This window comes from Oryza glaberrima, chromosome 3, assembly GCF_000147395.1.
Source record: "Oryza glaberrima chromosome 3, OglaRS2, whole genome shotgun sequence".
Lineage (NCBI taxonomy): Eukaryota > Viridiplantae > Streptophyta > Magnoliopsida > Poales > Poaceae > Oryza > Oryza glaberrima.
Genome location: NC_068328.1, coordinates 1293169 through 1318658, shown reverse-complemented (window position 1 = coordinate 1318658; position 25490 = coordinate 1293169). Strand labels below are relative to the sequence as shown.

The window sequence follows — 25490 nt, the reverse complement described above, 5'->3', positions numbered from 1 at the left end:
TTTCTTGCACATGCTTAGCGTGTTTAGTGGTATGAGCTGTTGTCAATTTTCAGAGAACAATAGATGCTTCATTCCTTTTCCTTTTACTCCATGGAGTAGAAACCAATTAGTTAACTGCTCGATCGACTGCAGCTAAGCAGATAGCAAAGATATTTGTCCTCAAAGCCATCCCGATCCATCAATCAATCCGTAGTACTTCTTCCGTCCTCTAATATAACGTATTTTGATTTGCTTGTACTGTTTTGACCATTCATCTCATTTAAAAAATTTTAGAATTATTATTTATTTTATTTGTGACTTACTTTATTATTTAAAGTACTTTAACACATAACTTTTCGTTTTTTATATTTGTATAATTTTTTAAATAAAATAAATGATCAAATAGTACAAATAAAATATTAAAATCAAAGACGGAGGAGTAGTAGTCGATTGCTGTCGTAGACAGGTGAGACTGTGAGAAACGTGGACGACGACCCGCACACACACATTCGGTCATTTGCATACTCCGTATGCGATATTGCCATATTCCATCATCCGTCCATTTCAGGGTTCACACTTCACGCTATCAGGCTACCGCGAAAATGGAATAGGTGGCACTGTTATGGCAGCTTGGAGATCCAAATCAACCAAAAGTTTCCCCCAATTAAAAACCTCACCGCGCGTTTGACCACCACGTCCACCTCCGAAAACCAGTTATCCTAAATCCCCCGTCGGGTACGTGTCGCCGAGCGCGAGCAACCGCGGCGCGGCCGCCCCCACTACGGCGAGGCTCCCGTCGCCGTCAGGTGGCCTCTCGTCGCGCGTCGCCATCGGCACCACGAGAGCACTCGTATATTCCGTCGTGTTTGTACCGAACCACCGATCACCAGGTAAGCAGGTAGCGAAACGATGAGACTTGACTACACCAGGGCGAAGGTAAAAGATCTAGATGTCTCTTCTTGCGAGTATAATCAAGGGGGATAGTAGTAGGGTTTCGTGAATAGTCATATAGCCCAGTGGTTATAGTGATCTGAGTAGCATCTAAGGTTCTAAGTAAAAGTAATAGGGTTCCCCTTACCGTTTCTAGTACGGTTACCGAACTCCCGCGGTAAGGTGGTTACCGCGCGGTAACCGTAAGACATACCGTGGTTTTAAAAACTACAAAGGTTATCGTGCGTGGTAATCATAATAACCGTGTGTTAATCGTGCGGTTTTATAAACCCCTAATAGTAGATCGTTGAGGTTGAAGCGGCTTGGTTCTTTTTCCATCTTTTTCATGGGGTGCCCAATTCACGAGTGGGAGGTGCTGAGCTGCTGAAGCGTGACTGCAGCGGGAGGAAAGCGTGGCCGTCGGCAAGTGCGGTGGGTACATGCCAGTGGCCACGTAGTGGGGCGGCGAGCAGCAGCATTCGCCGGGCAAACGCTCGCGTCGGGACGCTGCCCTGACACGTACACACCCCTTCCATGGCCTACGGCGTTCGTAGGGCAGGCAGCCACATTCCTATTCTGGATAAGCGAACATGATCAGGTGGAGTTCGTACTTTAGAAAGATGTTCTATCCTCTCCAATTTTTTAACGACAAAGGAAAGGAGCTATGCCTAAAAGAAGTGTGGTGGTAAAAATTATTGTGCCCAGCAGGCATTGGCCATGGCATGCATGGAGCAGAACGATGATGAGCTAGAACATGAACTACATACAGATCTCAGTTAGGGTTTACGTTTTTTCACGAAAACCGATAGTAAATCTCAGAATTTTTGAGGTTTGGATACTTGATGAAAGTATATGCTGAAAGAGATTTTGAATAGTTTTCAAGAATTTAGATATATAATAAACAGCCAATTCCCGATAAGAAAATGATGAAAAATGTCTCACCTTTATAAGTCAGACCAGAATCCAGCGCTCAATCGAAAGGTGAACTCCGACGCTTGAGATCAGGGGTCAGGAGTAACTCGTTGTGATGGCGACGCAGCGGAGGACGGCTCGCCGGCGCGGTGTATAGCTGACCAGAAGCTGCGTGCGCGGATGCGTTGAGACGGCCACGTGGCGAATCAGGTGCCCTGAACCTGCAATGTCATTTTCCACTGCCCCTGACGCCGCGGTAGCTCAGGCAAGCGGCCTCAACCTGGCCAATCACCCAGCGGCAACGAGATAACCCCAGCTTCAGGAAAGACCTTAATCTCCAATACACCAATTGCTGATGATCTGAGAATAATTCCATTCCAAAAATATGCATGACTCAGCTCGCATCCGCATCGTGCATTCGTGCCTACTCCCTCCGTCAAAAAAAAAAAAAACAACCTAGAATAGAATATGACATATTCTAATACAACATATATAGACAGAGGTATATCCAGATACATTGTACTATAATTTATACCATCTTAAACGGAGGGAGTACTGAGAGGCTGTTTAGATGGGGCTAAAACTTTTTAATCCATGTCACATCGGATGTTTGGACGCTAATTTGGAGTGTTAAAAATATGCTAATAAAAAAATTAATTTCATAAATGAGAGCTAATTCGTGAGACGAATTTTTTAAGTCTAATTAATCTATAATTATAAAAAATTTATTGTAGCATCACATTGTCAAATCATGACGTGATTAGGCTCAAAAGATTTGTCTCGTGAATTAGTATAAGATTATATAATTGGTTTTATAATTAATCTATATTTAATACTGTAAATTAGTGTCAACGTGAATAAGTCGCTGTTTCCACATGGCCCCTGATACTCCTATATAAAAGCCACCGGGTCCGAGCCGGCGTTCCTCACGAATTTCCATGCTCACAATCACAAGTTGACTCGTGACGACGGCGACTCCATCCGACCCACTTGTCTTGGACGACGCCTCTCGCTCCCCGGGGCGGACGCGGACCGCTTCACCCGCCCAATCAAAACCGTCCATCCATCCCCGCGTCCGCGTTCGCGTAGGCTGCGGCTGCGGCATCCATGGCCGTCGCGAGGCTGGTGGCCGCGCGGGCCCCTCTCCTCTCCCCCGCCGCGGTGGCGGCGGCACACCGATCGCCCCCGGCGCTGCTGCGGCTGGCGTTCGCGCCGCTCCCGGCGCGGCGGCTGGCCGTCCCCTTGCGCGTGGCGGTGGGTGAGCCGGAGCCGGAGGAGGATGCGCGGAGGGCGGTGGCGGAGCGCGCGGCGCGGAAGCAGTCGGAGCGGCGGACGTACCTGGTGGCAGCGGTGATGTCCAGCCTCGGGATCACGTCCATGGCCGCCGCCGCCGTCTACTACCGCTTCGCCTGGCAAATGGAGGTAGGTAACACGCCATCGCCAAACTCCCGCTCGCATCTTACCATTACCCAATTCGGCAATTCCTTCGCCGCAGCACTAAAATTTCTCCGCGTGCTCGACCAGGGCAGCGGCGAGATCCCGGTCACGGAAATGTTCGGCACCTTCGCGCTATCGGTGGGCGCCGCGGTAAGCGCACACACACGCACCGTCCGCACGACGCCGCGCGTCGCTCGTGTAACCGTGTTGGTTTTGCCTTGCCATTTTGCGCAGGTGGGGATGGAGTTCTGGGCGCGGTGGGCGCACCGGGCGCTGTGGCACGCGTCGCTGTGGCACATGCACGAGTCGCACCACCGCCCGCGAGACGGGCCGTTCGAGCTCAACGACGTCTTCGCCATCATCAACGCCGTCCCGGCCATGTCCCTCCTCGCCTACGGCTTCTTCACCCGCGGCCTCGTCCCCGGCCTCTGCTTCGGCGCGGTGAGTGGTCGATCCTCCTCCATTTCAACCAAATCCCCATCACTTCTCTCAAACACACTGTACCAGGATTTGACCAAGCGTGCTTAACGTGGCCGTATTAAAATGACAAAAGTGCATGATGTAGTACTATGTTCAGTTGATTACATTCACATTCCATGGCCGCCTGCCAAAAAAAAAAAAAATTTATCTGTCAAGAGAAGCCAAAGCGTAGAGCGAACTCCAAAAGATCTTGATGTCCTTGCTGCATCGGATAAACAATAAAAAATTGAACATTCGAGATCGAGAAAATTTAGAAAAACGGAGTGGCCTGGCCTCCATGAGTTCCCAGAGAAACCTATAATGGATTCTAATATCTTGAGGATGTTATCTCGTATATTTTTCTCTTTTAAAATCGATACAAATAGTTATAAAAAATTCTAAAAAAAAAGTAATAATATAGAGTATAGTGAGATCTATCGGTCCACCAAAAATTATGTTCAACTTCCATATACACATCACGAATAAAAGAAAAGATAATTCAGATGTGAACATTACGCTACTAATCATACATTGAATTTAATTTTTTATATCTCAACGTATGAGTTGAGTTTGAATATAAGATTTTATGTAGTTGCACAGATATGTTATCTGAGTGTTGTCAAAAAATTTCATAACCTTTGGATATTCTGTAAGCAAACGAGAGAACATCCCTCGAATGATTAAATAGTTCCCCCTATAACGTAGATTGTACTAAAGCAATAGGTATTGTTGTCGCATTGCGACGGCGCCATGGTCACCCATGCGAGGTACCCATCAACGGTCTCACCGGAACAAGTAAAATACAAGCGCTAGCAGCGTTTCTTTTTGTTCAATTTGATTGCCAAGGTTGAATTTTGTGATCTGGGGCTCTGGGCAGAGATGATCCAAGTGCTGACGTGTCCGTTCGCCGCAGGGACTCGGGATCACGCTGTTCGGGATGGCGTACATGTTCGTCCACGACGGCCTGGTCCACCGCCGCTTCCCGGTGGGGCCCATCGCCAACGTGCCCTACTTCCGGCGGGTCGCCGCCGCCCACCAGGTCCGGCCCGGTCGCTCTCCACCTAACTGCAGCCGACCACGCATCCCTGTCTCTGAGCTTCTCTTGCCGTGGTTCTGAATTTATGTGAGATGATCCATCCTTGCCTGCCATTCATTCTTGCAGATACATCACATGGACAAGTTCGAAGGTGTGCCATATGGGCTGTTCCTTGGTCCCAAGGTGAGGAAATGTGTCTCATGCTATTCATGCTTTGCTTCCTCGTGCCCCATGCTACCATGGATGCTTGTTGGCTTACTCCTGCTCCAACGGTGTCCATTTGTCGAGTAGTTTGCATACTTGCAGTACTCCTATATTGCAAGCATGAATTTGTGATTGGGAAGCTAATGTAGAATTTGAACTGTGTTGATATAAAAGGACTGGAAATTTTGAAATGTTCTAAGATGTATTACAAATATTTGTGATCGTCGGAAAAATTGTCTGAAATGTTCTAAAATGTCTCTGTCTATGTGGTTGACAGGAGCTGGAGGAGGTGGGTGGGATTGAGGAGCTGGAGAAGGAGATCAAGAGGAGGATTAAGAGGAAAGAGACCTCAGATGCGATCCAATGAGAGCTACTTATCACACATTTTTTTCTTTTTATTTGCTGTCATCTCTTATTAGTTTTTTGCTTCAGTGGCAATTGTAGCCTTGTAATATGCTTTTCTGTCCTGTTAATAGAAGAATAATTTAGATAGATATTTGGAAGCTCATTTGGACGGTGGAGCACACAGGTATTAGAAATGATGTGCTGGGGCTGAATGGCTGATGCTTTTGCTAGTACTGCTGGTAATGATATATATTAATCAGTACCATTCTGAATTTATTAGTCTGGTTGAGTCGTGCTGCTGACAGTGAGGTGTTCACTGATAAAATGAGTACTTTCTTTTATATTCTTCATTTGCCGACATTCTGTATCTCTTGTTCACGAGATGTGCCGGATGTAAATATGAAAGTGATGCATGGCTGATTAGTTTTTGACCGGGAAGAAGAATTAATGAAGCTTATGCACACTAGGCGGTTCCCCCATACTGCTGAATGGCTGTTCATTAAGGCCCTGACAAGTGACAAGGTCACAGACTGACAGTTACTTCTTGAGGTCAAGGAGGTTAATGTAGTTTATCAGGATTAGGTTGCAAACTGACAAGGAAGATATTGTCCGTTGTGTTTCTACTCTTGGTGTCAAGTCGATCCTCACAGGATCACGGTCGTGGCATTGCTGGTCCTTGGTAGAACAAGGTAGGGCAAGCGCAATGTTGTGATCTGGGACCTTTCAAATCAGATCCTAGTGATTGTCCCCTGGTTATAAAGAACTGCATGTTACGGTTACTGCATGATTAGTTAGGCATAAGCATGTGACGAGGATCCTCGTCGTGATATTCCGTCCATTTTTCAATGTTGATCAAGCGTGGCAGATCTCCTGCTGATCTGCCAGCAACTGTTGCTAGGTTCAGAGTTTGCTTGATCTTGTTTAAGCTCTTCATCGGCGTTTTTTATGTTTGAAGTCATCGTTTAATGGCATACTACTACTATACTAGTGATGTCCTGTAGTGCATTAGAAAATACAGAATGGGCCACATACTCAAACACTGTTATCGGTTGACCAAAACAAGGCATATATCGAAATTCACACACTGCAGACTTGCAGCTGTTGACTCATGTAACTTTACCCTTCTCCTATGCCGTGTTTAGTTCACCCCCAACTACCTAAAACTTTCAACTTTCCATCACATCACATCCAAAACTTTCTTACACACATAAACTTTTAATTTTTTTTTAAACTTCCAACTTTTTTCAGCAACTAAACACAGCTGCAAAGGTCTGAACTCTGAAGCCTGAACCGTCTGATCATGCTTCATGGCTCTTGACTTCTCTTGAAGGAAAAAAACGGAATTGCTATATTTGTTGCGCCATAAATCTTGCATGATTACAGTCGGCGTTTGTGTCCGTAGGATGACGCCGTGATTCGTGCAGCCGATTCCTACTCGCGGCCGCTTTGACCCGTTAATTTCGGTATCGGATTCTCGTCATACCCATTAAAGCTTCGCGAATCGTCCAATTTCGAACCGGAGTTGCTAGAAATATGGCACCATGATTTTTTTTCAGCCACTTACACAGTAGTTATACCTCATTTACACCCCACTTACATATGTAATTAGTATGTAATTTTCGAATTTACATATGTAATTTTAGTACTTACATACGTAATTTTGAGACTTACATTGTAAATACACTAAAATTACATATGTAATTTAGGGATTTACAATGTAAATACATGCCGACTATTTTTTGATGAAAAATATGGCGCCATAAATATAGCTACACCCAAAAAAAACAAAAAGAAAAAAACAGCTTATGGACGAAGGCCCAAATCAACGATTTTGATGGGCCTAAGGCCTGAAACCATGTCGAACAGTTTGATGGGCCGAACCATGACGAGAAAGCCCACCTGCGACACTGGACAGCAACGGCAGCCAGCCACAGCCAACTCGCCTTATCCCGTAATCCATCCATGGCATAAAGCTCCCTCTTCAGCTCCCACCTCCGTCTCCGCGCACGCTCCAATGGCGGCCACGGCTGTGACCCTGCCGTCCTCGCCGGCCCCCTTCCCCGTCACCACCACCGCCTCCTCCTCCCGTAACGTCCGCCTCCTCCTCCGCTCCCCGCCTCCTCGCCGAGCCCTCCGCGTCGCCGCCTCCGCCGCGGCCGACGCGCCACCCAAGCCGGCGCCGCCGCCGACCTCGCCTTCGGGCATCGTCCTCGTCGACCCCACCGAGGCACAGAAGGTGCACCGCCTCAAGGCTGTATACGACCAGAAGGTGGTCCCCCTCATCACCGAGGAGTTCGGCTACACCAATGTCCACCAGGTGTTCGACCTCTGTCTCCCTTCTCGCAATTATAGGATAGACATGGCCATTTCTTTGCGGAACTCGGGAAATTCGACTGTTGTTCAATAATTAAGCTTAGAGGAGCGTGTTTTGGATTCTCGATTTTATTCAGGTGCCCAAGGTTGAGAAGATTGTAGTGAATTGCGGGTTGGGGGCTGAAGCCGGTAACTCCAAGGGGCTCGAATCCGCCATGAAGGACCTCGCCATGATCACCGGCCAGTGGCCCGTCAAGACGAAGGCCAAGAAGTCCGTCGCCAGTTTCAAGATCCGCGAGGGGAACACCATTGGTATTGCCGTTACGCTCCGCGGCAGGGTGAGTCCTCTGTACCTCTGGCTACTTGCGATGCAGACATTGACAAATTGGGGACTGCAATGTTGTATCAATTTGGGATTTGCATGACAGTATAATAGCCTAAAGTATGTGTGAGAATTGCAATTACTCCATCCAGTTCCAAATTATTGTCACCGTTGGCCGTCAGTATTTTACATTGACCACAAATTTTAAATGGTTGGACGAACGAAAGTTTAATACCTATCTATGTGGAGTAACAACCTTTAATAATATGGCATATTTTTAGGTATATGCATTTTATTTTCTAAAAAATATAAGTGATCAAAGTTCAAATATGAATACTATCCAGTGACAAGTATTTGGGAACCTAGGGAGTATGTTTGATCGATGAGCTTATTTTGGCTTGCTGCAGGTAATGTTCAACTTCCTGGATAGGCTCATCAACCTTGGGCTTCCTAGGACCATGGACTTCCTTGGTGTCAACCCCAACAGCTTTGATGGCCATGGCAACTTCACCATAGGCCTTCGTGATCAGGGCGTGTTCCCGGAGATCCCGTACGAGGTCGGTGGGAAGAAGAATGGAATGGACGTCTGCATCGTCACCACCGCGAAGACCGACAACGAGGCTCTCAGGCTGCTCACCCTCCTTGGCATGCCGTTCGCGGAGCACATCAAGTCCTCCGTGGTGATCCGGAAGAAGAGGTTGAAGCGCCACCACTTCATGAGCAAGGGCAGGGGAAGACGGTGATTGCAAACCGCTGCCTAGGCACGTTGAGCTTTGCTTCTCACTTTGTCAATTGTCATTGTTTTTGCAAAGTTTCGTTTAGAAGTTTGATGATTTTGTTATCTTGTCACGTGCTGTATTTACTGTCAGAAGACAAAATGAAAAGGCTTTGCTTTGGTCAGGTCATTCGCAGATGAGCACTCATAGATGAATTGGGTGTAAAGAGATTATCCGGCAGCATTTTCAAACTGCTTAACTTTACTCACTAAACCACATCATATATATCTTTTTGGTCCCAAGCATCTCATAGCCCAGGCCATTACCCACACCATACTATCATCCTATATCAGTATTTCAGTAGCTACACGTTGGCAATTCAGGCGGACCGATGACGAGCTCTTCTTCGGGGAAGGCGCATGGCTTGCCCGCCGCCCCGAGCTCCGGGCACGGCACCGGCGAGACGTCGGAGGCGACACCCTTGACATCGGTGCAGTTCCATTGCAGCTTCTTGGCGTCCGGCGCGAGCTGCGCGGTGACGTTGGACATGCAGATGCCAGTGTAGGGGTCGTTGGGAATCCCCTCCATCCTGCCGGCCATGGTGACGTTCTCCGCGAACACGTCGCTGTAGTTGATGCCGGTGACCTCCGGCAGAGCGTTGGGGTCGGAGGAGTTGTCCGGGTGCTGGCCGTAGTTGCCGGTCATCCAGAACACCCACTTCATGGTGTGGAGGCTGAGGCCGCGGACGAACACGTCCTTGACGTAGCCGCCGCGCCCCACGCCGGACTTGATCCTGACGGCCGACTCGGTGTCGATGGCGACGTTGTCCACGGCGCGCACGTCGCGGATGCCGCCGGACATCTCGCTGCCGAGCGCGATCATGGCGCTCGTCGGGGAGATGCAGGTGAGCCTCCTGATGAGGATGTGCTGGCTCGGCATGTTGAACTTGATGCCGTACTGGTCCCAGCCGCTCTTAACGGCGATGCAGTCGTCGCCGGACACGATGTAGCTGTCCTCGATCTTGACATGGGAGGAAGAATCTGCACCATGGACAACAAGAGCTCATCACATCTAGCACAAACCAATGCTTTCCTCATGGCAACATTGATCAAGTGCAATGTGACTTGTATGTTTATACCTGGGTCGATTCCATCGGTGTTGGGCGAGTTGAGAGGTGCTAGAATGGTGATGCCGCTGATGGTCACATTGCTGGCGCAGCACGGAACACAAAGAAGGTGAGCATCATGATCTATATCTAACCGTTCAGAAACTGAATTCTGGTTGCGAGTACTGATGATTCTTACGTGCAGTAGGTGGGATGGAGATTCCATGACGGCGAGTCGACGAAGGTGACATTAGAGATGATGATATTGTTAGAGTAGAGGAGCTCGAGCAGGTAACCGCGAGTGTAGGTGAGTTCCTTGGCGTGGAACTTGTCCCACCAGACTTGGCCCTGGCCGTTGATCGTTCCATTCCTACCTGAAATGTTGCTCAATTTCAGATATCCACAGCTAAACATATACCACAATCACAGCAGTTACACGAAAAGGTTGAGAAAATAGCAATCCTCATCACGCATTCATTCGTGTACCAGTGATGATGACATCTGTGAGATTGGATCCAGCAATGAAATTGCTGTATCTTGGGCCTGGTTCGTCCCTTCCTCTTCCGTAGGATGGCAGAGGAGCTATCAGAGGCCAATCTTCCAAGTTCTGAAGAACGAAATGAACAGCTTAGACTGTCAACACTTCAGATAATGAGAGATGAACCAGTTACACTAGTAACTGAAAACGGGTGAACAAAAACAGATAAGAGTAGCAGGTCCACAAGTTATGTGCTGACAAAATTCAAAGCATAAAAGTGGAGCAACCATATAACAGTAGAAATTTCTGAAATGACATGGCAGAGCTTTTGTCCTAACACTCCCAATCCATTCTCTTTCTCTCAGTACGGCACGGTTAGCAACTGAAACGGATCACATTAACATCGATTGACCTTCAATGGTCCAAACTAACTAATCAGCTATCTGATCAAAACCGGTTCATTTACATGTATTCAATAGCCACCAGCTCATCCTTACAATAGGCAACCACCGCAATTGCAATGACACATCACCGGGTTCAAGCTCCCAACATACAGCTCTTGGCACATATTTAAGCGCCGCCTTAATACGTTGTCCTCCCATTTCTTGAGAGCGACAATCAGATAAGGTTGATTACGACAAAAAAAAATACAGCATGTAACCGTGGCATTTAGCATGTTAATGTTCGTATTAACAGTTTGCCAGTTTGAGATTCCATCAAGAACAGATGGGAGCCTGGGAGGACAGATATGGGACCCCAGACCAAAAAAGGCGTTTGTCCCTGGCAAAAAGCATCATCTACGCCAATAAAACGGAAGTAGGCTAGTACCCGCCAACTTTAGGGCGGTCGCGTGTGACTGTTTGGTCACAAGTGTGACGGTAAGAGCAGGTACAGACTATTAGCCGGCTACAACATATTTTAATGAGATAAAAAATAAGAGTGAAGAGCAGTGAGCTACAGATATGTAGTCAGCTGCAGCACGGACTCCAAGACACAATGTGAGTATGACATGTAGAGACCATATATTAATAGTATAGAAAACAACTATCATATAAATTGACTATTAGATTAGCTATAGGTGAATTGGAGTTAGTAGTAGGCTACACTGTTAAGCTTGCTCTAATTAACCGGACATTTAACATGCGCTACTTTCGCGGCGAAACACCAGCCGAGATAGAGATAGAGATAATGGCGCAGTTAATCATGGTAAATGGTAATAAGAGAGGGGGTTGATGCATGCAACCGATGTTGTTGGTGGCTCAGATCACCTGGGACGCGAGGATCTCGGCGCCGTGGTCGAGGAAGAGGGTGAAGTGGCTGGTGAGGTTGAAGGGCCCCGTCAGCCACTTCCCCTTCGGCACCACCAGCGCCGCGCCGCCGTCGCCGGCGCGCAGCGACAGGTCCGCCACCGCCTTGGCGAACGCCGCCGTGTTGGACCTCCTCCCGTCCCCGACGCCGCCGTACTCCGTGATCCTCGCGACGTGCTTCCGGCACCCCGCTCCCGCCGGCGACGACGGTGACGCCGCGACGCCGCACGCGCACAGCGCCACCAGCGCCACCGTGCAAACCACCTGCAACCAACCAACCGACCAAAATTCCCTTTCTTGATTCTATAAGAAAATAATAATCCTAAGACGACACGAAAATTTGATCGGATTGGACGGAGACGGAGAGCGTTACTTACCTGCAGTATTGTTTTTTTGGCCATTGCGAAACTGTGATGAGAGAGAGCTGCAGGACGCAAATCAGGACGAGAAATGCAACAAGAATCAGGACGTGCTTACGTATATATAGATACAGAAAGTGCCTAGACCGGTGGAGGATATTACGGGTGTGTCCTGTATCAATCCCTGCCTATATTAACCCCCAGTAAATGCGTGCTATTTATTGATTGCTTTCTGCCTGCTATGCCAAACTTGCCGAGCCAATAGACGTGGCAATAACTGCTTGCGTGTGCTGCGTCCATGGAGCTTTTAACCGGCCGAGACATCTCGCTTTCTGCCAATGCCCATTGCCATTTGAGGTGGTGCATTGCATGGCGGTTAAGGCTGTGGACTCGTTCTGTCCAAGCGAAGGTTTGCTGTGCAACTCGTGATGTGTTTTGCCTTGCAAGGTGAATACAACACGAGCATGCAAATCTTGAGCCGCAGGGCGTGATGAAGGTGAAGAGTGCAAGGCAACACGTACTGTGCCACTGTGGACTAATGGCTGGTTGCTTTCTTTGTGTGAGATGATATCTTGCCATTCTCTGTTTGGATAAGGCATGATTGCCAGAAGAAAAATCTGACCAAACACAACATCTCTAGAAAGGAAACAGTGAAGTACTCGTAAATTGTACGGTCTGATCCACGAGCAGGCATGAATTGCCAGAAGAAAAATCTGACCATATCCTACTCCTAATTAATTAATTGGGCTGGAAGCCTGAAAAAATTCAGCCTGAAAATGGGGAAAGGAATTGACAGAAGAAAATTGCTAGCGTGGGTGGCGAATCCTTCGTTTTCTTTTCCTCGTGGTTGCTTCTTCCTCGATCTTATGTCCATCCATGATGCCGTTGCGGACTGGCGGGCCTGATGGCTTGTGTTTGATTGGGAGTATATGTTTGCCACAAGGGTTGGAATGGTACTATTTTTAAGGGTTTGGAGGGTGTGTCCCGGATGCCAATAAGAGAGAAAGTGAGTTGGATTGATCCGTCCTTTTCTTTAAGGGATGGAGCCTTTTATCTAGAAGAAATATTACTTTTCAGGAATCATAATCATCTCATCTCACCTATCCCCGACCCAAACATTTTAAAGAATTAGTTTTCTCCAACCCAACCCATCATATCCCTATGACCAAACACATGATAAAGGCATCCTTACTAGTGAGTATTTATTATAAGAGCATCCACAGTGTGAATTTTCTATACATTATAGACATCTTTTTAGCAGTCCTAATAAAAGTATTGGGCATTAAGCATAGAAGCTGACTCTTGGGGAGAGAGAATATGGCCCACATGTCTATGGAGTTAGACATTGTTCACTTTGAATGTACTAAATTTATAGTATGGTAACAATTTTAAAATGATCTTGCCAATACTATCCTAACAAAATTGAGAAGTTTCAAAAATTTTATCTCGAAAAAACATTATAAAATTTTAGAAGACATCAAATTGAACATATCCAACGGTACCAAAAAATGGTAGCATTAAAACATAATAAATTTTGATAAAATTGATTTGACAACAAAGTGAACAAGCTCTTAAAAATAATTTTATTTTGCTTACAGGTGTTTAGATGATTTTTTTAATTATATTTTTTGGATGAAGAAGAGTAGTGACTTGTAACGAATACCGAAAGCTTGTTTGGCATGAAGTCATAGGTTTGGCACGGGTGACCCAGGCCATCATGAATTGGAGCATGGGATGCCTTCGAAACGGTGGGGAAAATGGGTGTAATTGTGATTGAGATTGTCTACATTCTGATCTTTGAGCCGAGGACAGAGGAGTTGTTATAAAAAAAAAAAAAGGGAAGAGGAGGATGAATAGTGTAGGCTCCATTACATGGGCCGTAATTGCAACCCGGTGTTTGTTTCAGAAGGCCCACTAAATGTGGCACATCCAAGCAATCCAGTACGACTTACCAGACGGGCCTAAACGAGAAACCCCTCTCCTACCGCCGCCTTCCGTTACTGACTTTTACTAGTACGTCCCGTCGTTCCCGTTCGTCCCCCTTCTTCTGCAGCCTTGTGGCGCGGCCCTGCTACTCTTGTTGGACGATGTGGCGCCGTGGCGGTGATCAGGAATTCAGCATCCTCTGCAGCAGATTGTACCGTGTCTTTATCCCTGATATGTGAGGCCGATGATCGTACCGTGCCTTTATCACTGATATGTAAGGCCGATGATCAGTCGACTGCATTGGATCTAAATCCCCGTGGTGGATGGCTACGACTACGAGCCTACAACACAGACATCCCCGGCGTGCGGAGTTGCTGCAGTGTTGTGCATACCGAGAGAGCTCGTTCCCGCCGTTCTACATGCGAGTTTGGGAGATGCGGACACGCGCCGTCCCCCGACGAGTCTGCGACATCCCCGTTCTCCGCCGCCCGTGAGGCCGCGAAGGCAATTCTCGAAACTGAAGGCTGAGGCGGCCATTCTCTCCACCGGCAGCGCAAGAGGAAGGCAACGCCGGTACGGCGGTTCGCGTCCCTCACCATCATCAGGCGGAATTGGTAGCAGAGAAAGGCAATCGGGTCGGAGTAGCAAGAGCTTGCTTAATCTTTAACCACACTATGTGATTGATAATAACAAAACTAGTGTACAAACAAGATGCGAAACGAGGGAGGGAGAAAGAAATGTACATGAGTACATCCATCTAGGCTATCACTTTCTGAACCATGCTTACACTTGAAAACCAGCTGATTCCAGGTACAGCCGAACAGGTAACTCGCCTAATTTCGGTATACTAGCTGATAGCTCCATCAGAAGGGGTTTCTGACCAGGATGTGGCTGCTGTGGAGGGCTTTCAAGAGCACCGAGGCGACTGAGTGCACGGCTGCCGACACAATCCTCGCCTTGATCTGCCCACGCCTGGGCATGTGTCTCCTGCTTGCTGCTGATCCGTGACCATCTCTGCACGGAGCAGCGGAGGTGGCGCCATGGTTGGTCATCTTCCTGCACTTCACTCACTGGATATGCACACGAACAGCAGCTGCAGACTAGTTTGGAACTTTGGATGCGTGCTCTCTCTCAGCTTTTGGGCTGTCTGACGAGCATGCGTTGCTGACCAGTGCCCTATTTATACTGCTACTGCAAGTTGTGATAGTGGTTTCAGTTGTTTAGTTGGAGTGTGCCACTATTAAATTCGGACCAAATATTCGTTGGATGGGAATAATATCATCTTTTGAGCTCGTGCTAATCACAGTGGTGGTAGCTCAAAGCCTCACACACTCACACTGCTTTTCTGCCGATTTGTATTAAATTGATGCTATGCTTAGTGCCGGATTATTGTTCACACTAGGCTTAGCTGTGCGGCTCCCTGAAGCTTTACTTGCTCGCCTCCATCCCGGCGGCTTCGTTCCCTGGAAGGTAGTATGCTTGTATTGTGCTGCCGTTGTTTCTGTTCTGAGGAGAATGCTGATCCTTCATCATTGCCTGCGGCAAGCACATGCTCCACGATCCATTTGTGATTTTTATGTCTCGACGCCGACGGCGGCGCTCAGGAATAGGATCGATATGATGTTAAACTATTGGCACCTTTTGCTCCCTGAATTAAGGTTGCTTAGCCCTGAAGAGAGGAGCTTAATTAAAACGGATTATGATTGCATTAGACTCGCTTAATCTCTAGCTCTGCATTGTGACTGGGTTTTGGATGGAGCCTTTGGATTTAACCCCTGATTTTGATTTTTTGAGCAGCGTTCTAGATGGTCTGTGAGACTGTGAGATGACAATAAAAGCTGTGAGCTTGTGGTCACAAGGTTTTGGTTTGTTCTGGGGAACTTGGCCACTTGAGCTGGAGGCAGGACGGCGGATGTGCTGTGTCAAGAGGTGTCAACACCTGCTACCTGCATGTGCAATGGATTGACTTGTGCTTGGTGTTCCGAGCATTGACCAATTAAGGGGATTCGTGAGTACGAGTTCATTGTACCGATTCAATTACTAGTACTACGTGTGTATAGTCGGTTCGGCGCTGATTGTTTGGTGACAGACCGGGTGCTGACGATGATACGCTGCCGCCTAGCTGGCCAGGTGCCTGCTGACAGTTTCGGCTGGCGTGTACAAGTTGCCCGGGGCCCCTGATCGAGATAACTTCAAAAAGTAGGAGATGGGCATAGGCTCTGTTCAGAGTTCACACCGGCTGCTAGCTGCAGCTATTCACAACTAGTGCAGCCCAACGCAACCATACCCTGGAGGATTAAGTCCACTTGTACTCTCTCAAAATATATGATTCATATCCCTCAACCGTAATACTAGATATTTTGACCCCTTAACTATGAAAACCGGCTCAATTTAGCTCTCTCAACTGTTTTAAGAGTGATTTTCACCGACGTGACGTCCACGTGGCAGCCCAGTCATCAAATAAATTAAAAATAAACATATGACCGACTAGTGATAAGAGGGAAAAAATGTGGGGTCCGCACGTCAGAAACCATCCTTATCTCCCTGTTTTTCTTTCTTTTGTTGTTTCACACGCGGAGCGAAGGCAAGCCCGCATCGGCGGAGACGCAGTCGACGAGGCCGGTGCTGACGCTATCTTCCCCCGCTCTCATCCCCCTTTGCTCCGTGCATGAAGGGCCACTTGGTGGACGAGGAGCGAGACGGCAAGCAACAACAGGATGAGGGAGAGGGGCGCGGGGATATCTCCAGCTCCTCGACGCATTCGCTGGCCAGGCCACGCCAACCCCGTTGTGTCACCGCCACCCATGACTCCATTGTTGACTGGGGAGCACCCCCAACGCCACCACTAGAGGGTGGCCATGCCCGCTGCCGGCACCATCCTTCGAGCCCCCAAGTCATCGCCAACACGCCACCATCCATATCCCGCCCTGACCTCGCCTTAGGCACAGCGACGCCTTGGATCCAGCCCTGACGACAGGCCACCGCTTCCTCGGTGCCAGTGACATCCGTTTCCTCACACCACCGCCGTCAGGGGGATGGGGCCCTCCTCGTCACCCTGGACTACTGCCATCGGGCAGCCCACCCTGTGCACCCACCACTACAACAGCCGCAGTTGGCACCCCCTCCGTCGGGCCCTTGCCGCATGGATGCCGTTGCCTCTGGGATGGAAGGAGCCGAGAACCCTCGGGCTTCACACGTCGTCTCCACCGCAATGTCCTCGCCGCCAGATGCCGCCGCTGCCGCTCCCTGTCGTTGTCTCGTCGCCTGTGCCGTCAGCCACCGTGCGCCAAGAAGAAAAAAGGAGAGAGAGAGAGAGAGGTTATTAGAGGGATGAGATGTCAAGGGGGCCCCACATTTTAAAAAATTTATTTGATGACTGGGACACCACGTCAGTAAAATTATCCTCCGAAACCGTCGAGAGAGTTAAATTGTACTGGTTTTAATAGTTGAGGGTGTCAAAATATCCGGTATTATGGTTCAGGGATACAAATCAGATTCGACCCCTAGTTAAGGAAAGCAAAGTAGACTTATTCCTAACCTGGAAGAGATCATGACAGGCCACCACTTACTTGATCTGCCATGGGCAGATGGGCTCACGGCCCAACTCCTAATGTTTCGATTTCTCCGCGAGGAGAATGGCCCGGGCTGAACCATCTTCCCATGTTTGTTCCAGAAGGACGGGCCGTGTACCGTGTACGTAGTAGATTTCAAGCGATACGAAACGCTGCCAAACACAATCCATCATGCCAAACCTCCAAATCTTAATCAATCTGAAAACGTTAGGAAACAACAGGTTTTGGCTCGTCCAGATAAAGAAAAGCAGTGCAAAGGAGTCAGGATCCCAGCCGGCCGGGAGAGCGACGGACGCGGGCAGCGCCAAGGCGCGCATTAAAGCCGGCGTTGTCCCGTGCAGCTACAGCCCCCCGCAACCGGAGCGGCGGGTAGCGCGACGCGAGGGCCTCTGATAGCTCGCTTGTCCGCTTACCCCCTTGCCGCTCATGGCATTCACGTGGGATTGACGTGAACTAGCGCGCACCGGCCGCGAGCCCGCGACCGACCGGCACGAGAGCGATCGATCCGTCTCTACGCGTTACATACTTACATTCTCTCGCGTTGCTACTAGCTGATCGCTACCGTAGGCCGTAGCGTATTGCTTCGCCTTACTATTTGGGCCGGGAGCTGTGACGGTTTTGATCAGGCAGATCGAGTAGTTCGTTGCATGGTGACAAGGACAGTTTTTATTTTGGCTTTCTTCTCTTATACTCCATCCGAACCAAATAAACTAATCCTGTACGGGATATGATACATTATAATAGAGAAAATCTATACACCGATATCCTATGAAGACGGGGTACTAATCCGGATCCTCTCCTCCTACCTCACTCTCCTCCCCTAAATCAGATGGCACCCGAGGTGCAGCCCTCCCCTTCGTCGTTGCCCCACCGCTCACCGGAGCCGGTCGCCGCCGCCGCCACTGCCGTAGGGTAGGCGGCGAAGGTGGCGACAGCGAGGAGCTCGGCGGTGGGCGCGGTGAGCGAGAGGGAGAGCGGGAGCGGGGCGCGGAGGTCAAACACGCGAGGGAAGAGGCGAAGGAAGTGGAGTGCGCCTCGCCGGTGGAGCCTAAGCGGGAGGCGGTGGGCGAGGCAGGGGAGCGTGAGTGGTTCGGTGGGCGACGCCGCCATGAGCGGGAGGTGCGCCGACGCGAGCTTCTCGAAGGTGTGGTCCAGGTGCCGTGCCACCACGTGCTGCGGCGACGTCTCTCTGCCTCAAGCGAAGTCGAGATGCCTAGGTACCAGGCGGCCGACGGTGATGTCTTGTTCGCTCTCTCTTTGGGTATGATGCCTGGTACCCAAGTACCAAGGTCTAATATCTAGGTACCAGCTCGATACCAGGGTACCAGGTACCAGCCGGTACCCGGGTACCAGGTATCAGAAAAAAGTCACTTAAAGTATCCCGTCCTAATGAGATTCCATTCTCTAGTCTCTCTCATTGTAATACTATAAATTTAGACATAGTCATATTCCATATGAGGTTAACTTATTTTGGAGCAGATGTGGTAGGCTTATGACTGGAAGTCATCAGAAACCGTTAACCAAGTGTGGCAGTACGATGACGCCGTCGTACGTCAAGCTTTGAGCTTCCTCGCGTTGATCGGCTGATGAGCTGCCGCTGTTCGTGGGCTTCCAAACGTCCACCGTCTGCCTGCTGTTAACGAGGCAACGCTAGGTAGCTTGCGACAAGGGCAATGTACGTACGTAGTACATCCGCGGTGGGCACCGAATCGCTGATCGATCGGGCAGGGCAGGCAGGTGCTAGTGCAGTGCGGATCCCCTCGATCGGTCGAGCCAGCCGATCGATCCCCCTCATCACCCGGACCCCCCCTCACGCTCCCATCCACGCGTGCACCACCTGGTCCCGCCCCGAACACCCAACTCCCGTGCACGTAGGCCCAGCTCATTCCCCTTGCCGCCCCGCTGCTCGCGCACGTCTCGCCTCTCTTCCGCCCGCCTCGTGACAAAAACTACTACTCATTTCGGCCTTACTCTGCTCGACCGCTCGTTGGCTGCTGTTCCAAACGCAGCTGAGCGAACCAGCTCGCGTAGGCTGTTTTATGTGTAGGTGAGGATACTCCGGGGTGTTTTAGATCCACCGGCAATTTTTTTTCTCCATCACATCAAACATTTAACACATGCACAGAGTATTAAATATTAAAAAAAAACTAATTACACAATTTACGTGTAAATTGCCAGAGGAATCTTTTAAGCCTAATTACGCCATGATCTGACAATGTGATGCTACAGTAAACATTTGCTAATGACGAATTAATTAAGCTTAATAAATTTGTCTCGCAGTTTACATGCGGATTATGTAATTTATTTTGTTATTAGTCTACGTTTAATACTTCAAATGTGTATCCGTATACCTGATGTTAGACCCGGCAATTTTTTTTACCAGTGGAACTAAACACAGCCTCTATCATAATATCACTATTATCATTATAGTTACTAATACATGAATCTCATCCTTCTATTATCTCACATGTTAATGATTGTAATGATACTATTATTATGGTAATGGATGTGAACCGGTCCGGTCTGTGTACGTTCTGCCTCGAAAACTAGTACTATCATCTGTTGCGGCAATACGACAACTCTGCGAGCACGTTAATTATCTGCTAACTGGTACTGGTCCCGGCCGATTCGTATCCATGTACGGTGCTCATCTTATCGCATGGACCGCTACGTTTAAATTTTAAAACGCGATCGATACGACCATTTTGAGACGATAAATCCACTGGAGTTTGACGTATCTACGTGCGTATACAGATATATCTGCATATACACGGCATCGCCTAGAACGCGCCATGGCGTGTACGTGTGCGACTGCGTGGCTTTGGTACGCCTGCTGCAACCGTGCATTCACGCTGATGCACCAAACGGCTCTGCACTCACTGATTCTGGTTTAGCCAGTCAATTCAGGTGTGCGTGTCTAGCTAGCTATGCTGACCCATCGGGAAACAAATGATTCTGCTATATTTTGGCGTGCAATTGGGCGTGCTTGTTTAATCATTTAGCCTGTACGAATCACGCGTCGCAATCCAATTTGCATATTGCTGCGTTCATAATTAAATCAGTTTGCATTATATTGGGGGTTCCTTTCGTTTACTTCTTCTTGCATCCTGTTTCTTTAAGAAACAATATCCCTGTTCATGAATATATATTTTACCTGCGTTGTCATTCAAAGCAAGCATTTTTTTTAAGTCTATGATACTGTTACTGCCCTAATTTAGAGTTGCTTTCTTGCAGAGATCATGCATGTTGTTGCTGACGCTGGCTTGTATACAGAGTCTCTTTTTTGAGACATTCTCGTGTAATTGGACAAGGACAGCGTGCATGAATTTAAATTAACAATTGTGTTGAACATTTCTGTTTCTCTTGGGTTGGTGGGAAAAACGAACAACTCCTGCCCAATCGATCGACTGATGGTACTAATCATATATTCATCGACGACGTAATGGCCCATCCTAATGGCGCGTTTAAGCTTTATATTTGGAGATATTTGTTGGTCTGGTTGCCGTGTGTACGGGACCTCAATTGATTTTGCTTCGAACAATTTATGACTTTAGTTATCTATTGTTGCTGGTCAAATTCGAGCTTGGTAAACAAGGATACGGACATGGAGGCATTACAAGGTACTAACTGTCTAAATCGTTGCAATTTTTATATGTCTAATCCTATCTACAACACACAGTTTATTATGACGAAGTTTTGCGGGTTCAAACATATGATAGCGCGCAACAATTAACTATGTTAGGAATTTGCCTTTTCAATATTTTGAAATTAATTAACTTGAAACCACGAATTTCAAGACTTCAAAATTAAACTGCAAATTCTAAGGGAGATTTTGAAGCAACTAATTTCAAGTAGAAGATTGGAAGGCCTACCTAGAAAATTAATTTTAAAGCAGCCTGCAAGTTTTGAATTTTAAATTTGTGCTAAAACTGAACAAAGTTCTGACTAAAAATCACAAAATTTCAACTGAGTAGTCAGGATGATTTTCACTAAAAATTTGCACTTTCCACACGGAGAAAAAAAAACCCATAAAAGTGATGTTTTTGAACTTTCACATAGATATGATGGAAAGGATAATTCAATTCATGGGGATCGAATCGTTACAAATGAATTTCAAAATAGGCACCACTGGAGCGTCAAGTTAACAGAACGTGCTAAATGAGTACCAGATCAGCAGTATAGTATTACCAGGATTTCTTTGCTGAGATCTAGTACAATAATACTCCCGCGGATTATGTTAGAGTAGGGACACGATTATGCTCGGAAAAGGCACATGATTGAGCCAAAAAATGATCTAGATGCTTTAATCTAACTCATGAATTTCTTATTAGTTAACTTAATTAATAACAGGAATGGTCAGAAATGTTCAATTGATTCACATGGCCAAAGACAAACGAGAAAGACAAGAAAGGGAGCCATCTATTACACCCTAAACGAGCTGTTTACAACCGTTAAACGTACTCCTCATGCAGCTTGTCACATGCATATACAGTGTATAACTTATGTGGATGTACAACAAAAATAATGGTGGAAAAAAACGAGAGGATCTTGAGTTGAGAGGCCACAAGATCAGCTCATGCTCTTGCAGATTCTGAATCCTTTGTTCCTGGCTATATATTTTGTCCCTGAAAGAAATATGACAAGAAACTATTTGAGCAAGAACTGCCATTAAATGCTAATCAACATCTGTGTGAATGTGCATGGATGCTTGCTTGATTGTGTTTGATGGTTTCGGTGCACTTACACTGGATTTCTTGCAGTAGAGGATGGCGTCATGGACGGCCGTGTCGGCAATGCCGTGGCACCAGTCGATGCTGGACGTGGACGCCCTTGCTCTCGCGCTCGCGGGGCTCGCCGGCGAGACCCTCGTCCTCGGCGCACGCAGCGGCGGCAGCGCCCTGACCTTCCGGTAGAGCGGCATGAGGAACCGCAGGTACCTGAGCAGTATCTTCCACGGCGATGACCCGCCGCCACGCCTCCCCGCGGCGAGCAGCGGCGGCGCGCTGGCGTTCTTGCTGGCGCCGCTCCTCGCGCTGGACGACGAGCTCAGCGAGGCCGGCGTGCTCTGCGCTGAGTGGAACAGCGGCGACGAGGCCGAGAGCCGGGGCTCGCTCAGCAAGTGCGCGACGCGAGCGGCATCGCCGTCTTCTTGGGCACCGAAGCGGCCGTCGTCGTCGAGCTCGTGGGGAAGTAGACGGCCATCGTGGAAGATCTGGCTCGCGCTGACCAGCAGCGGGATCGGAGAGGCGGCATCGTCGTCGCCGCCGGGCAGGTCGAAGTCGAAGTCGAAGTCGGTGCCCGGAGCCGTCCACCGCATGGAGAAGAGGTCGGCGGGGTCCATGTCGATGAAGTACCTGGAGCTTCCGCCGACATCGTCGTCGACGAGGCGCTTGAACGACGGCGCCTGCGCCGCGTGCTTGAGCCACCGGTAGGAGAAGCTGTCGCCGAGGTGCTGCAGCGAGCCGACCTCCATGAGCTCCCAGCGAGTGGCGTGCGCGCGCGAGACAGAAGACGAGACGAGGAGGCCGTGTGGTTTGGAGTGCAGTGCAGCGTGCTGAGCAGGCAAGGGACTACACGGCATGGCACGGCGCAGATATAGGGGGTCGTCTCCTCTCCTTGGCCTTGGACCGTTCGGTGCAATGTCCATGTTGCCCCTGCAGTGTCTCTTTTCTCTCATTGCAAAACTCTGTTCTTTTTCTCTTGAAATTTTTAATAGAATGTTGTTTTTTTTTCCTGACGGGCTGCTAATTACTTCCTCCGTTTCACAATGTAAGTCATTCGAGCATTTCACACATTCATATTAATGTTAATGAATCTAGATAGATATATATATCTAGATTCATTAACACCAATATGAATGTGGCAAATGCTAGAATGACTTACATTGTAAAATGGAGGGAGTAGTTGCTAACCAGTCAACTTTGTGGCCGTCGGATGTTGTGGAGCACGAATCAGGAGCACATCTTCTCCTTATTGGCAGCAGTGACGTCATCGAAGCCAAGAGGTATGACATTTTAGATTTTTAGAAAACGATTTTGTTAGACATCACTTTGACATTTTTGTGGGCAATATCACTGAATTCATAACATCGCAATTTTGCTCTGAGATTTGTGTGTTGTCTTCATCTCTAATGAACTTTAGCTAGTCTCCGATTGGTTAGGTTTCAAGGTCAGGATGGCGGAAGAGGGTGGGAGGTGTTCCTAGGATGACCGAGGCAGTAGTGACCCAACGGTGGGTTAGCGGACATGACAGTGCAAGGAGGAGATGGTGGTTCCACCTCAGTCACGGGCGAGAATGACGGTAGGAAAAGCCTTATCATTTGAGTGATTAGGAAACAATAAAAGGTGACATCAGAACCGATAATTGGAGCCATCGAAGGAGGACAGTAGCGTTGGCGTGAGGGTAACTATAGATGGAGGAGTATAAGGGGGCAAAGTGGTTCATCAAGCCTCATAGAGTAGTTAGGAGGCAATGGGAGGTGACGACGCGGGGTCATCGGAGTCAAGAAAGAAGGAGGCGACTAGCATCGCCGAGGTTGTGAGGAGGAATGGGCGGCATGGTATGGTGGGTCTTATCGACACCGGATACTACACCATTGAGGAGGATGGTAGGAAGAAAAATCTATTATATTATTAAAGGAATAGAAAAAGGAGCCTCCACGCTCGCTCTCATAGCCTAGAAATTCTCACATTAATCGGAGAAAAAGAAAAGGCAGAGTCCATATAAAAATACAATTTAAAAATAGCTGAAATTCGGAATTAAAAAAAAAGAAATATTAGAAGAGAAGACTAGAGTACATATAGAAATACAGTTCAGAAATAGTTAAAATTCGGAATTAAAAAATAAGAAATATTAGAAGAGAAGACTAGAGTCCATATAGAAATACAATTAGGAAATAATATAAATTCGGAATTAAAAATAAGAAATATTAGAAGTAGAGTATAGAGTCTATATAGAAATACAATTAAGAAAAAAAATAGAAATTCGGGATTAAAAAATAAGGAATATTAGAAGTAGAGTATAGAGTCCATATAGGAATTTAAAACTAACTAAAATTCAGAATAAACATAATAAATTAAAAGTAGAGTTTTGAGTCCGTATAAAAATACAATTTACAAATAACTAAAATTCAAAATTAAGAAAAAACATGGAAAGAAGAGTTTAAAGTCAATATAGGAATACAAGTAACTGAAATTCGAAATTAAAAATTAAAGAATATTGAAAGATGAGTTTAGAGTCCACATAGAAATACAATTAGAAATAATAAAAATTCAGAAATAAAAATAAATAATATTGGAAGAAGAGCCTAGAGTCTATATATAAATACAATTTACAGAAAATTCGGAATTAAAAAAAGAAATATGAAAAGACGAGTCTAGAGTCCATACAGGAATATATATAACTTACAAATAACTAAAATTTGATATTAAAAATAAAATACAATATGAATATTACACATTTGTAGTTTCGTAAAGTTATTGCAAAATTTAAAATTATGATGTCATTTTAATATATTTGAATAATATAATAAGAAAACATATATGCTATTATATGAGAGAAAATATAATTATGCTAGCCGCGTAATCCGTACGGGCCACCATGCTAGTTCAGTAATAAAGAGAGAGAGGAGATAGTTCAGGTGTATAGCAAATTACTTTAGAAAATCTTAAGGTCCCAACTTTTAGCTTACAACCTCGAACTATTAATTGAATTATTCGTGACATGCTTCTAAAAACTGCAATTCCTTCGGAAACTTTCTTAGTCAGCCTTGCTTAGATTTTTTTTTTCAAATAATTTGCTCGCTTAATAGTATATATTATTTATTTTATTCATACAAGTAGATCTATAAGTTTTAATTCTTAAAAAGAACATGCTAGACTGACCTTTAGACAATCCATTTTTTTCCCTACTCATCGCTATGATAAACATGGAGTAATTCGAGTCATTTGACATGCTGTAATGATTGGGTTCACTGTATACATATTTGTCGACAAAAACTAGACATTTAAGCAAGATTTCTTTGTGACTTTCAGTTATCTTCAGTTGTGGGAGTAGGTTTTAAAGTAGCAGTAGTGGTAACAGCTAAAAAG

General features: G+C 47.1%; 4 protein-coding genes across 4 annotated transcripts; 2 read left to right on the top strand and 2 right to left on the bottom strand.

Moving 5' to 3' along the window:
• Window positions 1-2766: 2766 nt before the first annotated feature.
• LOC127765569 (beta-carotene hydroxylase 2, chloroplastic-like) lies at window positions 2767-5582 on the top strand. Its single transcript, XM_052290490.1, has 6 exons — window positions 2767-3243; window positions 3346-3408; window positions 3493-3699; window positions 4631-4756; window positions 4880-4936; window positions 5235-5582. The coding sequence occupies exons 1-6, from the start codon at window positions 2929-2931 to the stop codon at window positions 5322-5324; spliced, it is 858 nt and encodes a 285-aa protein (XP_052146450.1). The 5' UTR covers window positions 2767-2928; the 3' UTR covers window positions 5325-5582.
• A 1682-nt stretch (window positions 5583-7264) lies between these two features.
• Window positions 7265-8837, top strand: LOC127767671 (50S ribosomal protein L5, chloroplastic). Its single transcript, XM_052293082.1, has 3 exons — window positions 7265-7619; window positions 7753-7953; window positions 8345-8837. The coding sequence occupies exons 1-3, from the start codon at window positions 7317-7319 to the stop codon at window positions 8678-8680; spliced, it is 840 nt and encodes a 279-aa protein (XP_052149042.1). The 5' UTR covers window positions 7265-7316; the 3' UTR covers window positions 8681-8837.
• On the bottom strand, window positions 8609-12141 carry LOC127767670 (probable polygalacturonase). Its single transcript, XM_052293081.1, has 6 exons — window positions 11921-12141; window positions 11505-11807; window positions 10245-10365; window positions 9958-10132; window positions 9792-9862; window positions 8609-9693 (listed from the first exon to the last, which is right to left on the bottom strand). Exons 1-6 carry the CDS (start codon window positions 11942-11944, stop codon window positions 9011-9013), a joined length of 1377 nt encoding a protein of 458 aa, XP_052149041.1. The 5' UTR covers window positions 11945-12141; the 3' UTR covers window positions 8609-9010.
• A 9660-nt stretch (window positions 12142-21801) lies between these two features.
• LOC127767916 (uncharacterized) lies at window positions 21802-22981 on the bottom strand. Its single transcript, XM_052293402.1, has 2 exons — window positions 22145-22981; window positions 21802-22025 (listed from the first exon to the last, which is right to left on the bottom strand). The coding sequence occupies exons 1-2, from the start codon at window positions 22979-22981 to the stop codon at window positions 22011-22013; spliced, it is 852 nt and encodes a 283-aa protein (XP_052149362.1). The 3' UTR covers window positions 21802-22010.
• Between the last annotated feature and the right edge of the window lie 2509 nt (window positions 22982-25490).